Source organism: Argiope bruennichi, chromosome 5 (assembly GCF_947563725.1).
Source record: "Argiope bruennichi chromosome 5, qqArgBrue1.1, whole genome shotgun sequence".
NCBI lineage: Eukaryota > Metazoa > Arthropoda > Arachnida > Araneae > Araneidae > Argiope > Argiope bruennichi.
In genome coordinates, this window is record NC_079155.1 from 125095417 (window position 1) to 125115688 (window position 20272).

At 28.3% G+C, this 20272-nt stretch overlaps 1 protein-coding gene across 1 annotated transcript; it reads right to left on the minus strand.

Annotated features, from left to right (window-relative positions):
- Positions 1 to 2444: 2444 nt before the first annotated feature.
- On the minus strand, positions 2445 to 19305 carry LOC129969630 (uncharacterized). The gene is made up of 6 exons (XM_056084281.1): positions 19180 to 19305; positions 16549 to 16601; positions 14280 to 14387; positions 10066 to 10113; positions 6236 to 6292; positions 2445 to 2704 (listed from the first exon to the last, which is right to left on the minus strand). Exons 1-6 carry the CDS (start codon positions 19295 to 19297, stop codon positions 2645 to 2647), a joined length of 444 nt encoding a protein of 147 aa, XP_055940256.1. The 5' UTR covers positions 19298 to 19305; the 3' UTR covers positions 2445 to 2644.
- Positions 19306 to 20272: the final 967 nt, after the last annotated feature.

Genomic DNA, 20272 nt, shown 5'->3' on the forward strand with positions numbered 1-20272 from the left:
GAAGTTTGGCCCCGACGGATTTAACGTGCACCAGACCCGCTTACAGGACATTTCTTCAGTGGAATCGGGTCTGGAATCTGAAGCCCTCCTTTTCCGAAGCCGAGACCTTATTACCAGACCACCACCGCGGTTAATTCGATGCAATGAAGATTTAGATAATGCTCAACGTTTTAAAATCCCGTTGATTGCAAAAACAATGTTTCAGGAATAATTTCTATTTGTTATTTGAACACAATAATTTAAAAATGAAGGAGCTAGTGCGCTGAAATTTGGTTGTGGACTTTTCGCCAAAATAAAAATGTTTCCTTTTTAAAAATTTTGCACGAAATTTGTCAGTTGGAAATGTGTCTCTTTATTCTTTCGATTGCACATAAGATCAATGGCTCGAAAATACCACTAGATTAAATTTAGCATGTAGATTCATGAATAAAATCGTAAATTTGTGTGAATCAAATTTTTGACTAAATGAGTCAATTTGTTGATTTTCTCTCGATCTTTCTATTTGTTTGCATAAGAAGGCCTTTTCAAAACAGCAGTAACAGTTATTCCAAAACTTTCTGCCATACTCCCTAATAAAGGTGTAATCTTTTTCTCCCTAGACAGAAACACTAGACTTTGAATAAGGATGTGAATTCTAGGAATACGGAGATTTTTATTTCCAATGTTCCATAAGCCAGTGTTTTTTATTTCGTAGTAGAGAAAAAAAAAAGCGCATATGCATTTTGGATACCTTTTTGCTTATATATTTAGACAATCATGTAAATCTGTCACAGATTTACAGGTTAGCAACAAGATAATATACCTATTTTCATTTATTTGAATGATTACATTTCTGAGTTATCGCGTTTACTTGAATACAACTGTACAGATCGACAGACAGTCAGCCTGTTAATAGATTAGATTCAAAATTTCACTTTAAATGCTAAATTTGTTTATCAAATTTCATCCTCTTAGCTCTTCAAATTTTGTTATTATAGTTTTCACGTGGTCCGAGATAGATATATTTGTTATGAACGGATTCCATTTAGAATGTGATTGGAATCTAAAAATTAGGTGTAAATACTGCTCAACAAATTTCATCTGCCTAGTTCAAAGCGTTTATGATTTATCGTGTTAACAGGTAGACAAAAGTCTATTTTCGCCATAATGACAGACAGATATAATTCCAAGAATGTGTTTTTTAGACTAGGATAAATAAAGATTTTCCCAAACATTTTTTTTTATGATTACTATCTTTCTTTTTTTATACTTTGTATATGAGAAAGGAAAAAGCTAAAAAACAAGATGAGTAAAATTTAATGTTAAGTATAGACATGAAAAATGTATTTCAGTATCAAATTTTTGAAGAACGTGGGGAGGCCTGAAATGCACTCGACTATCTTCATAATATGTCGAAACTTAGCACCGGGAGCGTAAGAAGGGCGAGGGGCTCGCCGACCTCTCTTTTGCGTTAAGAAATAGGTACAATAGGCACAGAAGTCAATTACTCAAATACTAAAACAAAATAAATTTCAAGGATTCGGGCACCTCCTGATTTTAGGGCTTCTGAGCCCTTGAGGCATTTTTTTTGTTTTATTTTAAAAGTTGTTTAATTTTGTACTGTCATTTAATAATAAAGGCCTTGTAATTGAACTTATTCAAATTAGAATGAAGCAATGTTTAAATTAATTTATTCTAGTAGTATTCCTTCTTAATTTCCACTTTCATATTAATTTATTTTATAATTCTAAAAAATATGGAATTTTATGAAATAAAAAATATTCTATTATTAAGTATTATTTAGAAGGTGCTGAAAAAAGTTTTGCCACTTTTTAAAACCATTGGAGTTTAAATTATTTTTAAATTGTATTTGTGCATTTATTTATTTGCTTTATACTGAAAAAAACTTTTTTAGAAATTGATCTGCAATTTGTTTTTGAAATTTTTATAAACATTAAATTAAAACAGATAAAAAAATATCTGCTTTTGAAAATTTAGAGGGGAAAAGGTTCCCGAGATGTGCATTGCCGAAAGTTATCAAAAGTGTCTAATCCTGATCTGCCCGGAAGTCAATTAAATGCTCTAAAATCAAAAGAATGACATGGTTTTCCTGGATATTGAAGGGGCAGGAATCTCCAACTCTTCGGCGCCACTCATCAGAGAAAAGGATATTGACAATAGGCACTAGATTTCCTCGGCCCTTAAACATGCACCACAGATTTTTGTTGGAATCGGATTTCAAATATAGAAATTTCCGGATACTGATCTCTCATATCTCAGCCATGCGCACATACACACGATACATGCTCTCTTTCTCTTCTATATTTTGATACGAGATAAACTCCTGAGAAAAAGAATAACAATCTCTATGACAATCTCATTTTTACAATGCATTTTATTATGGCATAGTACTTCAGAAAAGTTTTTAAACAAATAAGCAGAAAAAAATCATCGTATATCCCAATCAATCATATTATATTATTTTCTGTAAAGAAAAAATATGAATCATTTTATTCATTTTGAATTTTGAATATCACAAAAATTCTGATTCTTATATATGTATATAATTTTTTATTATTAACATTCTTTTTTTTCTTGATTCTAAAAAACAATTCTCAGATTCCTTTAAACAAGGTGCATAATAAACTGAATATCTGCTGAATCATCAAACTTTGTAGCATTTATCTTCTGAACGAAATTTTTGCTCGGTATTGTAGACACAGTTCTATGTAAAAAAAAAAGAACATGATATTAAGGCTCTGAAAGGTTAAAAAAATAAAGAAATATACAAAATTTCAGGCACATAAAAGTATAATTATGTAGATTTATTCATACAAGTTGTATATGATGACGGTTTCAATTAGATATTATGAGTTAAAAAAGAGTACATTCATTAGGAAAAGTTCGCACATTTTCTAAAATGACCGCATATGTTAGAAAAAAAAATTTATTCGAAATGCTTCAAAAATGTTGAAAAATAATTAAGTTTTTAAAACTTTCTTGAGAATGTTATTATTTTCTGTAGAATTCGGGCTTATTTTGGCGAAAATAATAAATTTAATTTTTTTATATCTATTTCATTTGTTTTAAAATATAAAAGAAATTCAGTGTATGGTGTAGTCATCATAAAAATGAATGTAACAGACGACGATAGGACTAAGAAGATTTCTACAATTTCGAGGAAAAGATATTTTTTATAGCATTTTGATATACACATATATGTAAAATATAAACATATGTGCATATCAAAATGCTATAATATAGACATTTGATATATACATATATGTATAAGTAAATGGATTTTGTGCTACTGAAACTTTAAAGAACCTGCGGTTGTTGAAAATATCCATAACTCCGTTTATTTTATCTTGAGTGATTAAAAGGAAATTTATAAGTGGGTTTTGATATTATTGTCTGAAAATTGGAGAGATATACGGCACAGTTTCGCCTCTAAGAACATGAAGTAAAAAGAGCATCAAATCGCAAGTTCGTAGCGTTTTAACAGCTCAGAAAAAAAAAAAAAGATTTTTCTTTTTCAAAAACGAAGTTACTTGAAAGCAATTTAAGACAATTAAATCGATTGTTATTATATACCGATAGGCTTGGAAATCCGCTCAGTCGAGAAGTTAAAGTGTTTATAAGTTTGAAGTTAAATTGGTAGGAAATAGTTTTATGAATACTGTCAAATGCAGTTATTTCTTCTACTAATAAAGATGAATGTGTGTTGCCACACATGTACATTTATTTTGTAGAATTACACATGTGTGTGTGTGTGAGTGAGTAAAAATTACAAGCTTGATCATTTGACCCTTGCCTCCTAATTTGGCACATATATAATTTGGAGGGTGGAAAATGCACCGTGGAACAATTTTCTTGAAAAATTAATTAGAGTTTTAATAGAAATTAATTTGGAGTTTGTTGTTTTCCACAATAATTTACAAAAATTTTATACTAAAAAATACATTTTTCAATACTTTACAATTTAAGAAATGGCGTTTTTAATGATACCAATTTAGTAGTTTTGCTGTAGTAGAATAATTTAATATAATTGAAATAATACAGCTTTAATGTCTGTAAATTTACCTGAAGAATTTATTGAAACTATATATATATATATATATATATATATATATATATATATATATATATAAAGTTATAATATAAAGTTACTAGATATTATGAACAGTTTCATTGCTTTGCCCCGACATATGCCCGACAGTGAGCGACTGCACAATTTAATTATAATAATCTCATGAATTCGAAAACGTTTCACCTTAACGGATTTAATGCGATCCATTTCGTGCACTTTGATAAAACTGGGCTTTGAACCACCAGCGCTTGTCCCATTTGTAAAGAGGCGGAAGTAAAATTAAAGTAGGTATTAATATTCTAAAAACTTTTTCTAATGAAGTAGAAAGTCTTTCTATTAGATATCTTATACCTTTAAGTATTGGTGAGCGATTTAACCTTCATTTCAAAACATAGAAAATTTTCTTTTTCATTTCTTTATTTTTCAATATTATTTAAAAAAAAATAAACCAATTTGTATTCTAAGCTGAGAAGGAGGAAGCAAAACAAAACAAAACAAAAAAAAAATACTAAATTTGGTCATTTTTCAAAGAATGCTTATTTTTTATTTATTAGATCAGAGAGTTTAATTGTAATAATTCGAAAATTGAGAAATCGATTTTCGGAAATGTTATATGAGATTGGAATATGAAAATTAATGCCGGGTGCGTTTTTTATGTCGTCACGATATTTTGTGATCTGTTCTTTTAACCATACAGATTGCTGCAAGAAATTTAGATACAGTTCTTAACCGACTTATAAAATAGTAATCGAACAATTAATAAATAAATGTATGAAAAATTAAAACAAGAAAAAACTAAGAATTAAAAAAAATAGTAGTATAATTTTTCAAATTCCTATTGTAATAATTCTAATGTAAGTAAAAACTTGTTGAATTAAAATTTAATAAATCGTAACTAACAAAAGAGTCAGTTAAAATGTTAAAGAAAATGATAGAATTAATTATACACGGTAATTAAAATTGAACTGACGGTACTCGTAGTTCTGTTTCTATTGAACACATCCGAATGAAACTTCATATATTTGTTACTTAAACCATAGAACTGATTGAAAAAATGGTTTGAAATTTTGCCAACAGATGGCGCTGCATTGCTTAAAGCCATATGCTAATGCTTAGCTTTTTTGATTCCGTTTTAAAAGCAATACGTGATGGTATGAAGAAATCATTCGCCCTCAATGAATATACCTCTAAAGAAAAGAGAACATACATTGATCCTAAAACTCTTTTACCAGAATGTAAGCAAAAGGAAAGGTTTCAGCAGCACTTCGTTCATACCGGCGGATGAAAAACTTAAGGAAATGATCGGATTTTTCTGGCGAGTATGCTCATTGAATGACGGCTGGCCATCGCGCATCATGGATAGGCGATGCTTATCTTCATTTAGGTGGTGCTATGAACACACTGAACAGCCAAATAAAGATTTCTATCAATTTTCATGCCACGCAACAACAGCCGCTACATACACTCTATGTCAGAGCAAATTCACGGCGAAGTTCATTGTTGGCTCATACTTCCTCGTGGAAGTCAGGGGGAACAGATTCATGTACAGTCATAAGTAACAGATATAGCAGAATCCTGGAGATCATATTATCCGGGCATTTTGTCAAAGAACGGCATTTCAGATGAACGTTTATTTCGCATTCTTTGCCATTTGCCTGGGAGCACAAGCCCTAGATCTGAACCTTGCGACTTCTGACTCATACGACCACTGTTTATCAAAAGCATATAACTGATGAAAGCCTGCATCCTTCGATTTATTTTTGCTAAAATGTTAATGCTGATAACGACGTGGTAAGCTTTCAGAATATTATTGATCGACAAGGTATGTACTCGAAGTACACAGGTATGTAAATTTAAAAAAAATCTGTTATACTTTTATTTTTGAACTGTTATTTTTTTCGTTACAATGCCACTTTTGGCAAAATTTCAAACTACGGAAGTTTCGGATATATATATGAAACAAAAATAAAAAAAGTAAAATAAATAAATAAAATATAGCAAAATAATTATTCTGATTATTTGCAGTACTTGTAATAGGATGCTTATTACTTAAATATATATTAATAAGAATGAAAATTGGAATCAAATGAATTTATGAATGAGTGAATTATAAGCTATTTTATGAATGAATTAATTATAGGCATTCAAGTTTCCAAAATTTCTTACTATCGCTGCTTTCATCCTGGAACAAGTGCCTTTCTTGTCTTCATCATCACAAACTTTCTATAAAGTAAATAAGAGTTTTTTTCAACAAACTTTGATTAATGTATTAAAATATAATTTTTGTTTTGTTTTAATTATGTTTTATTTTTTTTATAAAAAAATTCTAAATCCATTATTATAAATAATACGAAGTTCTGAATTTTTTTCAAAACTCACTACCAGATGACGGTATGTCTATATGCTCAAAATTTAGGTTAATTTAATTATTTAGATGACAATTAATTAACAGATACTGAATAATTAATATACAAAGAATCGATATATTAACTGAAAATAATTAAATGGTATATTCTCAATAAGAATATAGTATTGTACAAATTTTGAAATCTCCTTCAATCCTCATTTAGAGATGAGTTAAAAACAAAATTATGGAGCAAATTCAGTAAAAAAAAAGTGCACAAAAAATCAAATGAGTGCGACATTCACATGTGCTGTATTATGTTAGACGTGTTAAAGAAGAAGGATATCTCAGAATTTTGCAGAGAAATTTTTTTTCAATGACGAAATCTAGAGGTACAGAATCAATTTCTTATTATAATTAAGTATCCATAGGCCATCATCTGAAGCTGATTGCAAGGTCGCTCAGGGAGAATTTTGGAAGTTAAAGAGGTTTGTCTTCAAAATTGATAGATAATAAAATATTTTTTTACAAAGGTTTTTTATAATTTTAACAAGAATATGAACGTCAAAATAAAATCGCAAAAACTTCATGTACTTACAGAATTACTCTAAATAAATTGGAATTTTAAGTATGTTTCTGTTATATTTGATTTTTAATGAATAATTAGGGATTTTATTTCTAATAACTTCACAACGATTTCAAGGAGAAAGCTCGGGTTGGAAAATTCAGTTTGGAATGAGATTTATTATACACTGAACTGATAACAGCTATGAGATACCTCCTATAATAGCATGGGGGACCTCTTTTGCCGGTGAAGTGCAGCAACCTGACACGGTTTAGACTCAACAAGTCCTTGGAAGTCCGGATTTCGTGCATCGATCATGTCCCATTAATGTTCGATGGGATTCATGTCGAAAGATATAAAAATCATGACGGACGAATTCATTTGCTAGAATTGTTCAGAATGTTCTTTAAATCAATCGCGAACAGTTGTGGCCTGGTGACATGGTGCAACGTCATACATAAAAATTCCATCCTTGTTTGGGTAGATGAATGGCTGCAAGTGGTCTCCAAGTAGCTGAACATAATCATTTACAGTCAATGATTGGTTCAGTTGGACCAGAGAACCCAGTCCATTCCATGGGAAAACTGACCAAATCATTATGGAGCCATCAACAGCTTGCACAGTGTCTTGTTGACAATTTGGTCAATGAAATAGACAATTTGGTCCATTTTGAAGAATTGATAAATTGAAACTGTGCGCTTTCATAAAAGCTCTATTTCTATAGGAAATATGCTTAGAAACAGTCTTCAACGTTTGGCTATCTTCGTATGTATTCCATAAATTAGCAGTTACTCTCTGTTCCAATTGTGATTCCAACCGGTTCTGCACATTTAGAACGAAATTTCCTAGCCATTTTTACACAAATAGTTAAAAAACTTAACATTTTAATGATAATCGTAATAATAGTTATTATTTACTACCATTAAAGTTGTTTTTATAATAATTTTACTATTTAGAAGTCGAATTTTAATTTGAACTCTTTTATCGTGTAAATGAATGGTTATTTTATGGCTCTGAATACTGTTAAAGGAAAGCAATGCATGGAGGTTTGATTTCTGATCAGCTAATGGATACGCGACCTAATCTGCATATCGGTTACATTTAAAAGATTGATATACATCGCCACCTAGCTAGGCGACGACTCATTATTAAATCTGTCGAGCCGAAAGTTTAAGGTTGTTTTATTGGAATTGGTTTCTGTTTATTTTTCATAATTTAAAAAGTGAATAATTAATATACATGTCTCAAATTGAATTGGATATCTCTGCCTGTTCCCTCCCCTTGTTTGTTACTTTATTATAATGATCAATACTTTTAAAATTTTATACATTTTTTTGTATTAAATAATTTTTTTATCGATCAATACACTAATTTAAGTGCTTTTAGAATTACTTTTTTTTCATACTTTCGTGGCTTTAATGTATTTCCTCATTCAATATTATAAATATTATGTAATCATGTAATCAATTTTCTTTCACATTTAAAAACAGATAATATTACCCATTAGAATAAAAATTTAGTTATTATTAAATAATTAATCGACAATTAAGATATGAAAATATTAAAGTATTATATTGTCATCGAAAACACGCGACTATACAAAATTTCAGAGCAGCTAGGATATTTGAAAGTGCGGGAAAACTTGATTACAAAACTTCACATTTACAAGATTGATAAAGCCCCATGAGGGGCATCTCAAATATTGGGATGAGAAGGATCCGGAATGGTGATTGGTTCTCGTCTCCTGATGGGGTCAGAAAAAGGTATAGGGTAGCTGTTCTCTACCGATGACGGGACGTTCTTCCTCCTTGTGGGGTTGTACCGTGGCCGGTGATTATCCTTATGTGTCAACCATAATACCCACCAATGCTTTCGCAACGACCCAATCAGATTTTTCCATGTGTAGGCTCGGAGTAGTCAGTTGTCGTTACAAGTATAATATTAATCAAATTAAGTAAAGTTTAAAAACTATTATAACAGAATTTATCAAAGATTAAATTTTAATGTTTCCTTTTGGGGGACTAGCGCCCTTTGAAGCGAGTGCAGTGCATCTTATGTCACCCAATGAATGGATAACTGTGATATTATAAGACGAATGCGATGGTAAAAATTCTAATTACAAATGTGAATATCACCAGTTGATTATAAGACAAAAAACCCTTTAAGCTAATGCCCTTGAAATAGTATTTTATAGAGTAATTAATGAAACGTTTGCTCAAATTTTATCCAAGATTAATAGCAATTCTCTAAAAAAATTATCAAAAAATATAAAAAAAATCTTGAATGCTAAAACAAAAATGCTGTACTGTTTTGTTTCCTAACGTTTCTCATAGATCTCATTTGTTTTGGAATGACATGTGGAATTTTCGCCTCTAAGAAAATATTCGAAATTTATTCTCAAAAATTCTCTTCTAGGAGCATTGGCCCTCGTCTTAGATCTCAGATGATTGGACATGGTAAATATAAGAATAGTGTTAGAAGGAGGAGTACATTTTCATTGCACTCTTCAAAACATCTTATATTTAAACATAATAAAACGACATATAAAACTGAATTAAGATAATTCGTTTTAAAATTATACGCGGATTTAGCTTTATTGAAGTAGATTTTACAACATGGAATATACACACATGAAACAAGCTCAGTAATAATAATGTAGTAATTTCGAAAAGTCTAAAAATCAATATAAAAGTGAGAACAGAAACGAAACTTCTGAAAATAAATGTTTCGGATTTTCTAAATATTTTTAATTTAAATTTGGAAAGGTAAATCAAAATCAAAATTTGCTATTATTTTAATGAAAATGTTGACACTTCGATACTAATTCAATTGAGAGATTTACTTTAAATGCTTCAACAGAACAGACAGTAATTCTTTAAATTGTAAAATTTTTGTTGTATCTTTCTTGCACATCATCTCACTTATTTGTATCATCAAAGAAATGTATAAAATAAAATTATTTGCATTTTAATTGAAATAAATTGAATGTAGTTTAATTGATGGAATGACATCAATACGTTTTGGTTTTGTTCAATAAATTTTTCATTCATTGAAATTGATGTACAATATTTATAGAGCATTACTTACTTTCTCAAAACCTTTGTCGGCGTCCATTAATTTATCAAAGACATATTGCTAGAATCAGAAAAAGAAATAGGACTTAAAAAGGATTGTGAAATATATATATGTATATGAAATTAACAGCCAAATAATAAGGAATGACACCAATGTTAATAAAAATTGAAATACTTTAACCATATAATATTTTTTTTTTGTATTTTAAATATGTTAGTTAATGATTAATCTTTTAATTAATGAAAGAACAAAATCAATTTTGATACAAATTCTACTTATTCACTAAATATAAAAAATATTAAGTAAGAATTTAATAATAATAAAAGTGTTATAACTAAAGCTGGCAATAGTTAATGTATTTATTATAAAGGAAAATTAAAGCTCTTTTTTTCACAAACAGATAGTTTAGTTTTCTTTATGAATGATTTTTGTTCTCTACACTATTTATTTCACTTGATGTTAATTTTCTTAGACCTTAACACTACTTTCGACACAAGCTGAGTGTAGTATTATTCAAAGCTGTTGTATGACGAGCGTAGTTGTATTCAAAGCTGTTGTATCCGTTTTAAAGCAACACTAGGGCTATTTTGGGACGGACCTCGTAATCTTGAACAGCGGTCAGATGACGATGACGACAACTGGTGTGTTACCCACTCTCCAAACTCCGCACCACACTAGCGGGAGTACGTTTGGCCTCCCCTGATTTAACGTGCACAAGACTCGCGTACATGTCTGCTCTTCGATGGAATCGGGTCTCGATCCTGAAACCCCCCGATTCCGCAGCCGAGACTTTACTACCAGGCCACTTGCTTAGTAGATCATAAAAAAGTATTGCAATTCATTTGAGAAGTAATATTACATCCATTCTGAACTCTAAGCTGAGCATCATCGAATTAAATTTATTTATGTTTTCGTAAAGATTTGCGAACAGTGTCACAATGCTGCTGAAATAGTGAGACCGCATTTCAGTGTCTTACTGATATGGATAAATAATTATATGAACGGAGAGTAAAGAAGTAATTTCACGTTCATTTGAGTTCGTAATTCATTATAATTCACATTCATAGAATTGTTCAAGAAAGACATCAAATTTTTACAGAAAAAAAAAGTATATCATCGATAGAAGTTTCTTGACCGATTCAAAATTAATATCCTATTTCTTGAGGAGAAATCGCAATTATTTTTATGCCAAATCAAATATTTTTATTGGAATAAGAAATTTTTTTTCGGAAATTGCTAATTGCTTTGATTGAATTTAATCAAACAAACGAAGCAATGGTTTCAGTATGTTACGATCAGCTACTCCAACAAATCTTTCAGAAAAATAATACCATCATGAATGGAAACATCGCTACTTTTGAATTCATTTCTACTTAATCAACTCTGCTTTAGACAGTGAAATTATTATTTCTCAGTAAATGGGATTTCACGTATGTTTTTAGCAAAATTTATTCAAACTTCATAATGTTACAAATTAAAGAATTTTATACAAATACTATATATCCAACATCGAGCTAATTAATATTTTTTCAAAATAATAATAATAATAATAATAATAATAAACGCATCATTTTAATTGGTTTGTGTTCATGATATTTTTGGCAAATTATATAGACCTTTGACATAAAAGATATGACATATTTGTTCTAAAATCTATGATCTTTATGAGTGCAAAACATTGAATTTGCATTTTCATGGAAAGCTTTTTTTGTGTATCTAGTTTAAAACTAAGCCTTTCCATTCTTTGTTTGAAACTGTATGTAAAGAAAGATTTAATATATGATTTCAGATTGTCATTAGTAACTTGATTCCTAATTTTATGTTTGAAAAAATTCAGTGTTATAAAGCGCTTGTTTTTTATTTTCTCCAGACCCAAGTCTAGAAAAAAGTTTTGTCTCCGTCCACACTCAAGCCCTTCTCAAAGAAATATTAACTTAATCAAAATTCTTGAACTCATATTCCCTACCAAACACTGCATCTTTTCTTTATTATATTGTACATAATTGTTGTGTAGTTATTTTGTGTACTGTATGTAAAGTTTAATACAATTTTCTTCTTAATAAAGTTTTCCTCGTATCTCCATTCAGTTGACAGGGGATTTTAGAGAATCCAAGTTTGGGGACATTCTATGGCGAAAAAAAGTATATAAATAGAATTAAGTTTACTTTAAAGAGACAGTAGACTTTTAAATAAGCAAAAATGGACGAAAATATGAAATTTTTTTTATCGTTTCATCATCAAAATATAAGTTTATATGCAACTAAAATAGTGTTATAAAATGTATTGTTCAATAAAATAAATATCTGAAGTGCCTAGAGGAAAAAAAGTACTTTTAATGACTTTTTTTCTAAATGATATTATAATTAGATTTGAATATCTTTAAACTTCTCCAGGTGTCTTAATTTTTAAAGAAATTAAATATAATTGATAATTCGAATTTCGGTTAAACATTAAAAGAAAAAAGAGTACGCATTTTATATTTCGATTTTTTTAGAGAGTTAAAAGTCGATTTTAATTCAGGAAAACATAAAATTTCTATGAAAATTCAATTCGTGTGCATAAAAATATTTGTAAAAAATGAGCATTCAATTGGAATTACAAAATCATATGTAGTTTTGTTCCAAATAAATTTACATTGGGTAGTAAGAAAAAAAATTAAAAATTTAATCGCCTAAAATATTTTGAAATATTTAAAAATTATGTACTTTTTAATTTTTTAAAAATAATATATTTCGTTTTAAAAAGCTTTTAAAAAAGAAATTTGACTTGTTTATATTTTAATACATATGCATGAGAAATTCCATAACTCTAAATGAATAATTCGCTAAAATGCCTAAGAGAGTCCACAGCCCCTGAACAGAATAGGAAAAGCAGTATAACAACTTTCCCTTGAACAAAATTCTATGTAAAAACAATTAAAAGTTACATAAAAAAATACAAAAATATGATAAAAAATTTCGAATAAATCAAAATAAACTTACAAATCAATTGGGTCAAGCATATCTCATGTACAAAAACAATAATTAGATTAATCTTATCTAAGGAAATAAAACATCTAGAAAAATAAATCTCTTCAGAAATAAATAAAAAAAAAATAAGAGTAAAAAAATTACTGCAAATATTAGAACAACTTTCATTCGAAAAGAGACATCTATTGATATATTAAAAACAAACAAACAGATTTGACTTTATTTGGTGAGCAATCCTAAGCGACAAAATAATTAGTTTTTCAGATACAATATTAAGTGCTATTTCAAGCTATCCAAAGCAAAATTAAAAATGAATGAAGAATGGAGAAAAATGAATTAGCATTCTTACCGATAACGAATATAAATTGAATGGAACTGAAATTTACTTTACAAGATGCGTAACAGTATTATAAAAATAGTACAAGAGATGCACCTGCATTCAATGAGAAGAGCGGAATGTGAGTCAAATTTTAGAAACGTGTTTAATGGCAAAAAAGCATCCATTTTGGCAGTTCAAAAATCTTACATAATAAATTTTTAGGCAAGGGCCTCAAGCAGAATTGGAGAAGAGTTAGTGAGCTTGTTCTTCTGAGTTTGATGAAGAAATTATCGGCTCGAGATATATCGAGATTTTGCAGTTTTGCATACTTTGTCGCGATCTGCATACTCTGTCATGAGTGTAATTATGGTCTTCGACAGTAAGCCCCAGAAAGTGATCCATGCATTTGTTTTCTAGATTTTTACCATTTTGTAACTACTATACTTCTCGATCGATGCATTGCGAACCACTGACATACTACTTTTAATCTGTTTAAAAGATAATCAACCACTGAAAATTACCAGTATGTTTTGCTGCACATCAAAAGAAGCTGGTATGAAACAGAGAGGAAATAGCTTCTCAGAATAAGCTCCACGCTTGCTTTAAGAGAGAGAGAAGAAAGACATTGCGAAGTAGAAGTTTTGAAAGAGGAAGGAAGACCAAATCTTTGTCTCAGGTATGTAAGAGTTTTAATACTCATATCACTGAAAAATGATGCCATGGAGGCACACTAATTCGAAGCATACAGCAGAACTTAATTTATTTCCATTTTTAATCCAAAATCCAACTCATAGGGAGGCAAGGTACTACGATGCAAAATGCTTAGCACTGCAGTTAAAACCGTTTGATCATATACATATATATTTTTTATAACAACCAATCTAACGTATCTATAAGTTTAGAATACTAACACTATTATGATTTAAAAAAAAACTAACCTTTTTATTATCATCATAACTGCAATATTCCTTTTCTATATTAGAAAATTGTGAATTGTTGAATTTATAGAAATTTTTCGCAGTATAATCGGAGTAGGCTGTGAGTTCCTGAAATAAATAATGCATAAAATATCTTCAGTATGTGTGAAATATCATGACAAAAAAAACTATATACTTACAACCTTGCTTCCTTTAGAGTACCTCAGTATATATGCACAGTATATGTACACACACAAATGCAAAATAAAAAAAGTTGAATTGAGTATAGTATGAAAGGCAAAACTGAGTATGGTCGTTGAATTATTATTAAAATTTATAAAAATGAAAAATCTTCCCCCGACTAATGTAAAATCTGTAAGTACATAAAAAATTCATAAAACGTCGTACTATTTGGGTTAGGCTTATTCTAAAAATACTATAGAAGACGAATGATTCTATTGTAAATAGGAAACGATATTCAATAAATTAGACTAAGTTTAATAACTAATTAGATTCGAAAATTGAAGCTCCTTTGTAATATTAACTAAAAAAAACCACAGTTAGTTTTCGGGCATAGGTGGCAACTAAAAAGGTTTTTTTTTTAAATTTTGAATTAAAATTTACGGAATTTTAAAATTTTTCCTAACTAACTTCGAAACTCGTTATATCGCATAAAAAAGAAGCATTTTAAAACTTAAAAAATCTTTTCATTGATATATCAAGAATTATCTTTTCATTGATTATCTTTCAACTGACGTTTTAATAAATTAAAAAAATATTTCTAAATAGATTCAGGCGGGGCAACTGAGAATATGAATGATGATGATTACAGACTGCTCGTGTGTCGCCTCAACGCATATTAAAGCATACATTTTCTTCGGGGGAAGCCACACAATTTTCATACTTTCTGCAGTATTATCTCACGGAGATTTATTATTTTATTTGCAAGTATGTTCGGAAGAATTGAAACATACCTTTTATTGTTTTTTCTGTAGTACTTCGGTTATATTGCAAAGTTACAGAATTCTTGAATATAATGAGAACAAGGGTACTTCCATTTTTTATTTCCTTTTGAGAAACGGGTTATTATCCTCAACTCCACTTGAAAATTTTCATTTCAGGATACTGGGAACAGATTTTGTATATAACCAAAAGGATATTTTTAAAAGTATTTGGAATAATTTATTTTACTATGGGAAGTATAGTTTTAAATCTAGTAGCGTGAACAATTCTCCGTCCAGCCATTAATATTTGCTTTTTATGGCAAATTAGCAACTGATATTAAAAAAAAAAATCTACTATGTTCTTTACAATAATGTCTTTATAAATTAAAACCTATGTGCATTAATACGCTTTTAATTATAATTTGAAATCATTTGGCGTCAAGTGTAGAATAAAATGCTAAATTACTGACAAGAAAACTAAAACTTGACATTAATTCTTGATAATATCAAGAAGATTATTTTGATTTTTTCCCCAAAAAATTAAATAAATAAACACCTAACAATAAGTACATTTCTGAATTTATGATTTTGGGTAGAATGCCGTTTAAAACAGAAGGAGATTTTACTGGGGAGGGGGTAACATGATAATATCAAAAGATGAAAACTAGAATATCTAGAAGTTCTATCAAGTCAACGAGTAGTAAAATAATGATAATTTGAAAAGTTTAACATTCATTTTTGTTAAATCGCAAGTAAAATATTAAAATATTAGCATCGATTGTTCAATTCCTTGCTATAATTTTGAGTATGAGAATATTATTGTAAATATATAAATATGAAATTGAAATTATTTCATGAAATGATTATCGTAGTTCAACTAAGTGTTTTCTTTCAGTTTAGGTGACTTGAGTTTGAAAAAAGGTAGATAAACCAACTAGTTAAATTAATAAAGATTTTTTTTTATAAAATTAGTCTAAGTGACACTCAAAACTAAATAACACTTCTTTAATACTTTACACATGCCTTTGAATAAATAATATGCATGAACTAAAATACAAAACAATGGACTTTGCTATAATTGTGAAATATTAGCGTCGTTTTGTTTTTGTGGAGGTGTTTTTAATTATAACTTCTTTTCTTCTGAGTAGACACCAAGTTAATTTGAAAATATATCCACAAGAGTAAATCATTTTAAACTATAATTTTCAAAAATCTGAAGAGAGAATTTAAAAGCAGAGCTTGGAAACTTCATTTTGTTCATTAATAATTCCCTATGATTTTGTCAGAAGATTTCTGGAACAGAACAGCGATCATGAAAAATCTTGAAAATGACATTGAAGTCTTACCTTTGGTTTCAGTATATGAATACAGTCGTTCAATTCTTTTCTTGCTGTGTCATCTAAAACAATTAAAAATTTTGCTTTTTAAATAATCATAATATTCTGCTCAATTTATTAATAATTTCTCTGAGAAACTGAATACGTTAAAATTTTGTAAAGTCTGGATTTGTAAAATGGAATTTAAAAAATGCCTTTGCTTTAGTTTTCTTATTCAAATTAAGTCTTTCCAGGTACAATAAGGTTATTACAGCCTTTTTAATAATTATTTCAGTATCTATTTCAGTTTATTTTTTCAAATTGCCCGCGCCTCCTTCCAAAATCCGCCGCATGTATTTGCATAATCGAATTATCAGTAAGAAAAATTTATATTATGGATTTATTTCATTTATATATATTAATTTCATTTTATATTACGGAATAAAGCCACTGTATGCTAGGTAAATATGGAGAACAATATATATATATATATATATATATATATATATATATATATATATATATATATATATATATATATATATATATATATATATATATATATATATATATATATATATATATATATATATATATATATATATATATATATATATATATATATTATATATATATATATAAATTTTGAATGAAACCTTTCTTTGTTTTGTCAATTGGGAGCCTTTTTACTTCCTTGGTATCCTTCCTTTAATACCATGTATCATTATCCATATATTGATTTAAAGGCGTTTGGAAATATGTTCAACGACTTAAGTGTTTAGGCAGTAATGGGCATCCTAGAAACCAGATTTCATTCACTGTTGGGTAAATGCAAACAGAGACACGTTGAAGTTTATGGAAATAAGCATTTGAAAACATCTTCATATAAAAACTAACTTTGCATGCCTTTCAATGATAATGGTTGGTATCCTGTCAAAAAAACAACAACCACTGGAACATTTCTAATTCTCGGAATCTACACATGAAAATCGTATGAACGTCAGTGGACCGTTTCTATTTTGTTTTTAAATTTTCTTCTTTTAAACAATTGCTTCTATTAAAAACTCTCTGAATAGGATATTTTAGATGATTTGATGAAACGCCCCTAGAAATATGCGTATATAAAAAAGATTTTGAGACTGTTTCAATAGTCATATATTTATGAAATATATGATATTACAAACATTAATTTACTTTTTGCCCTTGAATATTCTTTCTATATTTTAATTAAATCTGGTCTTTTCGACAATTTTAAAATGATCTGCCCTGAAAGATATGAGCAAAACATTTATTTAAATATGAATTTAAAATTGCGTATTTTTATTTTCATGTTTAAATGGGAAAAGAAAAGACCAAATAACCAAAAAATTAATATTAATAAAATTTCTTTACCATAAATAAACTTAAGACACACTCATTTACTCGCTTTGTTATTCTTGACCAATAAAATCTTATTTACAAGAATCAGTGATTTGATATTTCAGTATGCTGGATAATTATTTTGCTTATTCTTATCTTTTTTTTTTAAATGTTGTTTGAATAAATAAATTAATTGAATATCTAAAAAACTTAACTTCTCTCTTTGAAATAAAAAAATGTTTTCTCATCAATTATTTTTAACTTAGCTGAAAAATGTAATTAGATGATTGCTTTCAAAAATTTCTTTATCTACAAAATATGATTTTTATTATTAGCTTCCACCAAACAAAAATGAACATTTATAATGAAAATTTTCATGTGGCGCATGCATTAAATTTCTTCATTTTTGCATAGAATCACGAAGAAAAGGAATAGAGTTATACATCTTTAAATTTCGGTTTATTTTTGTTTGATATTATTTGAAAATTTAATGCCAGAATTAAACTCATTCATAGATTTATCATTCTATTTTATTAATGGATATTTTTGCTGAATGATATTTTTGAAACTATATTCATTCATAATTCGTCCAACAACCATTAAAAAATTCATTTTTGTATTATTATTTATATAACTATGAAATCATTAATTCTATGAAATCAATGATTTCATAGAATTTTCTGCAAACTTAATTACCCAGCATTTGTTAAAACAGTTTCTTTCGAATGTTTGTAAAATGGTATCTTTTTACTAAATTAATTGTAAAATTTTCCTTTGATATAGCATTATAATTAATTTGAAAAGAAAAAACCTTATATCCGTTCTTAATCATTAGTTTGAAGTCGCAGCTAGAAGTTTCCCTTTTTGTTTGTGTCGCCATTCCGAAAAGTGCAATGATATTATGAATGCATAAAAATTTTGCTTTATATCTTCGGACACACAGAACAGAAATAACTAAAATTTTGTTTGTTTCCAATTGTTGCTTTTTAGATTGGTGCTAAAATCTTTATGTGCTCCTATACAATAATTTTGAAAATATAAATTTAACAATTAATTTAAATTATAATATACTATTTTAAATAAAAAAACATGTTTTTATTTATCTTATGTGTCATATTATACAATGGCATGCTTATATTATTTTTATTATATATATTGTTTTATTATTAATTTTTTGACGGAATGTGCAGCAGACATTTCAAATGCTAGCAGTTAGAGTTCTTTTTTAACACTAACTATGAAAAATAATTTTTCTGAAAAGTTAGTTTCATTTATGCCGACTAATTTTTTTTAAATTCTTACCTTCACAAATTCCATACTTCCAGCATGGATATAATGTTTTCAGCTCGCTAGCACTGGGCGTCTGCTGGCTCTGAGCGACTGCAAACAAGCCAAAAGCAAACAAAAATACAAAATTCATTTCGCTTCTCATGTTTCACGTGATAAGAGAGACGGAGTTGCTTTTTATACGCTCCAGGCTGATAGGAAGGGAATCAAATAAACTTTGATAATAATAAAAATATCAGATTTTTTGTCTGAAATCGTAATATTGTTTGCTTTCACAGCGGTCAATCTGCAATATTGACTTTTTAAGAACGATTTATTTCAAGGGTAAACTTTTCATATTTGTATAGCCGGTCAAGAATACTATTTCTTCATGCCATACTACTTATTTGTTTTTGTTTTATTTCTTTTAAAAAAAGATATTCCTTTAATGCAAATAAATAAATAAATACAAAATATAAAACAGGGGAAATATTTTCAAAATCAAATTTGAAGTTACGTGAGTTGATAGTATATAAGTATAAAAATTATAATAATCACAATAACTTATGACATACATATGAATGTATTAAGTAAATGGGTTATCTAATGCGACTAGAGAGATAGATGTAAAAAAGTTTTAATAAATTAAACATATTAAACACAAATAAACAAAAACAAATATATTTCAAAGAAACAATTTTTTTTCTTTTGAATTTTATTTTTTAAGCTAGAGGGAGTTTTCTTAGTTTAGTTCATATTAGAGTCTGTTTTTGAAGATACATGAGGGATATTTTATGATGAACTTTGAGTCTTTTTAATTTGAGTCATAATTTTGAGTTTTGATAAGATTGACTTCTGAATTCGTATCTGATTCTACAAGTTTTCTTACCAACGCGATGATATTTCATCTTCAATGTCATATATAAAGTGGATTTGGCTGTTGATAGGTTTTGAATTTAGAATCCTCCGAACCATAAGTCGAGACCACAATATAGACAGAGAAAGGATTAAAATTCAAATTCAAATTTTTTTTCAAGGCTTTGGGCAATTTCAAATACTCTATTTCTCTTTTCCAGTCTTTTTTTTAGAAATTTTTCAACTTCCATCCCCCCACTAAATACTATAAATG